Genomic DNA, 5,000 nt, shown 5'->3' on the forward strand with positions numbered 1-5,000 from the left:
AAACTCACACGCGTTTGGAGAAGTCTGACTGAAGTTCCTACATTTTTTTAAACGATGTTTGGACCGCCTGGACCAGTCATCAGAGGGGATCCCCCACGGTATCTATAGCGACCGCGAGCCCTTCGTGTGTCGTCAGACGCAGGCATTTCTTAGGAGTTGCGTAATTAACAAGCGCACGTGCTTGATTATTGATCACGTGCTGGTGGATACTGAAATAATTGCATCACTTGTTCCGCTTCGTGTACAGCAGGTGTACCTACATCGAGAAATAACGCATCTGTAGGCCTGCGGATTTTGTATGCCATCATACATATCATTATTTTCTATTCTTTGGACTTTGGACTTGTGTCTTAAGTTTTCTCGGATTCTCAGTTATGAAGTCAACCGGTCCTGCACTGTAGGTGTGATGTAAACACCATCAGACCAAACCGTGCCCTCTGTCTGAAAAATGCCATCAGGAAAGTGAAAATGTAAACTCTAACAGCAAAAAGAGCCATGCATTCTGTTTGACATCACTGTCTGTAAAGTCTAACAGTAAAGCAGGGGTTTGTAAACTTTGTAAACCAAGTCAGAAAAGGCACATCAATAAAAAACTGTTGGTTGTATCTCAAAGAGAGGTGATAAGAATAGAACATTATGGAATATAACAAATAATAAAACACCACTAATTAGAACATCACTAAATAGAACACAGAATAGAACATCACTAAATAGAACACAGAATAGAACACAGAATAGAACATCACTAAATAGAACATCACTAAATAGAACACAGAATAGAACACTAAATAGAACATCACTAAATAGAACACAGAATAGAACATCACTAAATAGAACATCACTAAATAGAACACAGAATAAAATATCACTAATGAGAATACAGAATAGAACATCAATGAATAAAACACAGACTATAACATTGCAAAACAGAACATAGATCATCACGGATTAGAATATCACTAAATAGAACATCAGAGAATAGAACATCACTAAATAGAACATCACTAAATAGAACACAGAATAAAATATCACTAAATAGAACATCACTAAATAGAACACAGAATAGAATATCACTAATTAGAATACAGAATAGAACATCAATGAATAAAACACAGACTATAACATTGCAGAACAGAACATAGATCATCACAGATTAGAATATCACTAAATAGAACATCAGAGAATAGAACATCACTAAATAGAACATTACTAAATAGAACACAGAATAAAATATCACTAAATAGACCATCACAGACTAGAACATCACTAAATAGCACATCACTGAATAGAACACAGAATAAAACACCACTGAATGAAACACAGAATAGAACATTACAGAACAAAATGCAGAATAGAATGGAATAGAACATAGATCGTCACAGATTAGAATATCACTAAATAGAACATCACTAATTAGAACATCATGGAATAGAACATAGATCATCACAGAATAGAACAGAACAGAACACAAAATAGAACATCACTAAATAGAACATCATAGAATAGAACATCACTAAATAGAATATCACAGAATAGAATATCACTGAATAGAACACAGAATAGAACATCACTAAATAGAAAACAGAATAGAACTTCACTAAATAGAACACAGAGCAGAACATCACAGAATAGAACATCACTAAAGAGAACATCAATAAATAGAAAATCAGTAAATAGAAAACAAAAGCACATCACAGAATAGAACATTCTGGAAAAAAAGAATGAAAGGATAAGATACTTGCTAGGTTTGTTGTTGACTGTTAACTTTGTCATGGTTTAAAACACGCACAAAAGTATAGGGCAAGTTCTCTGAGATCAAAGCAGTCTAATTCCAAATATATCAACTCTTAACATCAGTCGATTCAGTCATTATGTGATTAATAATGTATGGCAGATATTTAACACGTTCATTTGTGCCTAGTTTTATTAGTTATTCTAAACGTTTAATGATATTTATTTCATGTAAGCCATTTTATGTGTTTTCTCTATTGTTACAGTAATTATTCCAGGTTGGAATACAAATTTCCATTTATGAGAGGTCACTAGAGCGTAACAATAACTGTTAAGCTACTCAGCTGATGCCCAAAGCGATTTACAGCTATGACTGAGTACAACTTGAGCAATTGAGGGTTACGGGTCTTGCTCAGGAGCCCAACAGTGGTGGGGCTTGAACTGACAACTTTTGATTACAAGTTGAATTACTGAGCCACTACCGTCCCCTAAACTCAACCGTAACCACAACCATAAGCATAACCGTATCGATAACCGTAAACCGTTATCGTTAACTTCTCAGTAGGAATCCAGACTTGGCCCGTATGCCACGTCGGTACTAAGGGTTAGCAAAAAAAAAAAAAAACCAAAAAAAATCCAAAACCCCAACCGTGGTCAGTAAACCCTGTCAGTGCGTCAGCAGTGAAACGGCTGTCAGTCGTGCAGTCGCGCAGCATGTTCGCCGGGGTAGGGGCGCACAGGCTGTCAGCCAGGCAAAAAGCAGCCACTCTGAGGTAAGCGCGGTACGAGTGAGAGGCGTGAGGTACGACAGGTGAGACGACAGGTGACAGGTGTCTCGCTGCCATTCGCTGAACCCGGGAGAAAAGGTGCGTTTCAGCCAAAATATTCCGGAGGATTCCAGAATGTTCCAGGCGAAGTGTGCCTCCTTTACCTGCTTGGCTATGAACTTCCATGTTTCTAATATAAGAGTCATTTATTCCACGTTATTGTGCACCGAGTGACTATAAATGACTATAAATCTTTTCTGTAAAATCTATATAAAAATTATAAAACCATCCTTGAAGTGACATACATAATACTTAATTCTTAAACAATATATTTATTTAACTGTGTTTTTTTTTTAAGTTACTCTATGCGGTGTACAACATAAACCATGAAATTTATCCTAAACAATAAAGCCCTTAGACTCCAATTTTAAGGTCTTACACTCCAGCAAACTCAATGGCTGATGTACACAAAAGAATGACAGACCAACACACTGATTTAATATAAGACTTTGAACAATATGTTTTATTGAACACGGTTAGATTGCATGTAAGGATATTCCATATATGTAGTTCAAAACCTACAAGAAAAGTCGTCATTTATATATTTATATATAACTTCTTTACAAATGCACTCGATATGTCGTGTTCTGGAGCAGGAATGTCAGGTTCGAACTGCGTACAAACTTCAACATGCACAATATACAGTTGTCATGGCGACTCGGAGAGTCACCGGGATTACTTTACAGTTCCCGAAGGGACCCGGAATTAGGACTTTGCCGAAAAATGGAATGTGTATATCTTTCGATAAAAGATATTACCCTTTTTCAAACAATTAGTTAGGCTATTTTTAAGTAGAGACAGACTTTTAAAACAAAATACCTTATTTGGGTAAATTTTGAAAAAAGATGAAACTACGCGATGGAAAACAGAGCTGCTGATTGGCCCTCAAACAGACAATAGAATGGGATGGGCGGGGATAAATTAATAGTGGGGGCGGGGTGGGAAAAAGGCCCGGCCCATACTAGCCACGCCCCCGGACAAGGCCCGTCCTACACCGGCCACGCCCCCCGGACGAGGCCCGCCCTGTACTGGCCATGCTCCTGAACGAGGCCCGCCCTATACCGGCCACGCCCCTGATCAAGGCCCACCAATCAGGGCTTGGATCAGAAAAAAAGTCGGCAGGGATCCTCCCTCTTTGCAGCGACGGGGCGAAGTCATTCTGATTTCTCCATCTTGCCGTCCTTGGACGGCGTCTCGTTTTTGCGCAGCGGCGGTTTGTCCGGGCCGGAGTTGATCTGGCCGGCGTCCGGCGTTCCCGTGCTCTTATTGGCCGAGTGCTTCTCCAGGTAGTTCAGCATCTCACTGAGGATCGTCTGAAAGGTGCTGAGGGCGGCACAGATGGCCGGCGTTCCGAAGCCATGGGTGATCAGGCTGTGGCATACGGATACGTCAATGAGAGACAACCATCTCTAACCTGGAGGTTCCCATCACGTGTATGACAGTGTGTTTGTATATACTGGTACAATAAAACATATGGGCATGTGTGTGTGTGTGTGTGTGTGTGTGTGAGAGAGAGAGAGAGAGAGAGAGAGAGAGAGAGAGAGCGAGAGAGAGAGAGAGAGAGAGAGAGACTACCTGAAATGTGTTAGATGTCTCTGAATGTCCAGATCCAGTATAGGTGTTGGTCGAGAGGAACCCAGGGGAGAACGGTCCTGACTTAACAAATCCTGAAACTCCTTACAGATCTGCCTGCTCGCACACACACACACACACATACACACGCACACACACACACACATTTTCACTAAACAAATTCTACACATTTGTATGGAATTGTTGCAGCCCTGTTATGCTGTGCTCTAAATTAACTACAAATAAAGAAACATGCCCTTAGCATGTTTTTCTGACAATTATTTGTAATTATCTGTAATTATTTTGTTTTATTCTCAGGCCTTAGAACCTTACTGTGTAGATGATTGAAAAATGAAAAATAGATCAACCAAGCAGTGCCCGAATCTTGATTTATTTTTTTCTACTGGTGCTCACCTCCGAGAACACGTCTAAGAACAGTTTTATTCTGTCCTGTGGTTTTGATCAGGCACCAATTCGACACGACTGTGTTTCGCTTCAGAGCGTTCTACTTTCCTGCGCCCCTCTAAACTGCCAGGTTTTCTGGCGATTAGCTGAAGCAGGGCTCCTGTGTGCCGCGGGTGTGTTAGCGCTGCTCGGCCCGGCTGTGTGGTTCTGCTCGGTATCGCACGGTCGTACAGACATGGCACTTACTTTGTTGCCAGCACCATTTTCTTGCGGGCGTTCTGCTCCTTGGGCTCCGTGTGCTGCCGGGCCAGGTGCTCCCCCACCGCCTTAGTGGGGAACTCCGTCTCACAGGTGTAGCCAAAGTCTCGCGCCAGGTGGAGTGCCTCGCCTGCCCGCGCAGGAAGCCAAGAAGAAGGAAATCGTTCCGTACATCAGCGGGGTTTGGTCGAAGTCACCGTTCCGTAC

At 41.3% G+C, this 5,000-nt stretch overlaps 1 protein-coding gene across 1 annotated transcript in view; it reads right to left on the reverse strand.

Annotated features, from left to right (window-relative positions):
- Positions 1 to 3,037: 3,037 nt before the first annotated feature.
- Positions 3,038 to 5,000, reverse strand: part of tfap2d (transcription factor AP-2 delta (activating enhancer binding protein 2 delta)) — an 11,370-nt gene continuing 9,407 nt past the window's right edge. Inside the window, exons 6-8 of the mRNA XM_035529378.2 lie at positions 4,782 to 4,923; positions 4,134 to 4,247; positions 3,038 to 3,929 (exon numbers count right to left, since the gene is read on the reverse strand). Of these exons, the coding sequence (XP_035385271.1) occupies positions 3,713 to 3,929; positions 4,134 to 4,247; positions 4,782 to 4,923 (473 nt within the window). The 3' untranslated portion in view covers positions 3,038 to 3,712. The remainder of the gene's footprint in view (positions 3,930 to 4,133; positions 4,248 to 4,781; positions 4,924 to 5,000) is intronic.

The sequence above is a fragment of the Electrophorus electricus genome, chromosome 2 (assembly GCF_041902795.1).
Source record: "Electrophorus electricus isolate QZ-2024a chromosome 2, ASM4190279v1, whole genome shotgun sequence".
NCBI classification, from domain to species: Eukaryota; Metazoa; Chordata; class Actinopteri; order Gymnotiformes; family Gymnotidae; genus Electrophorus; species Electrophorus electricus.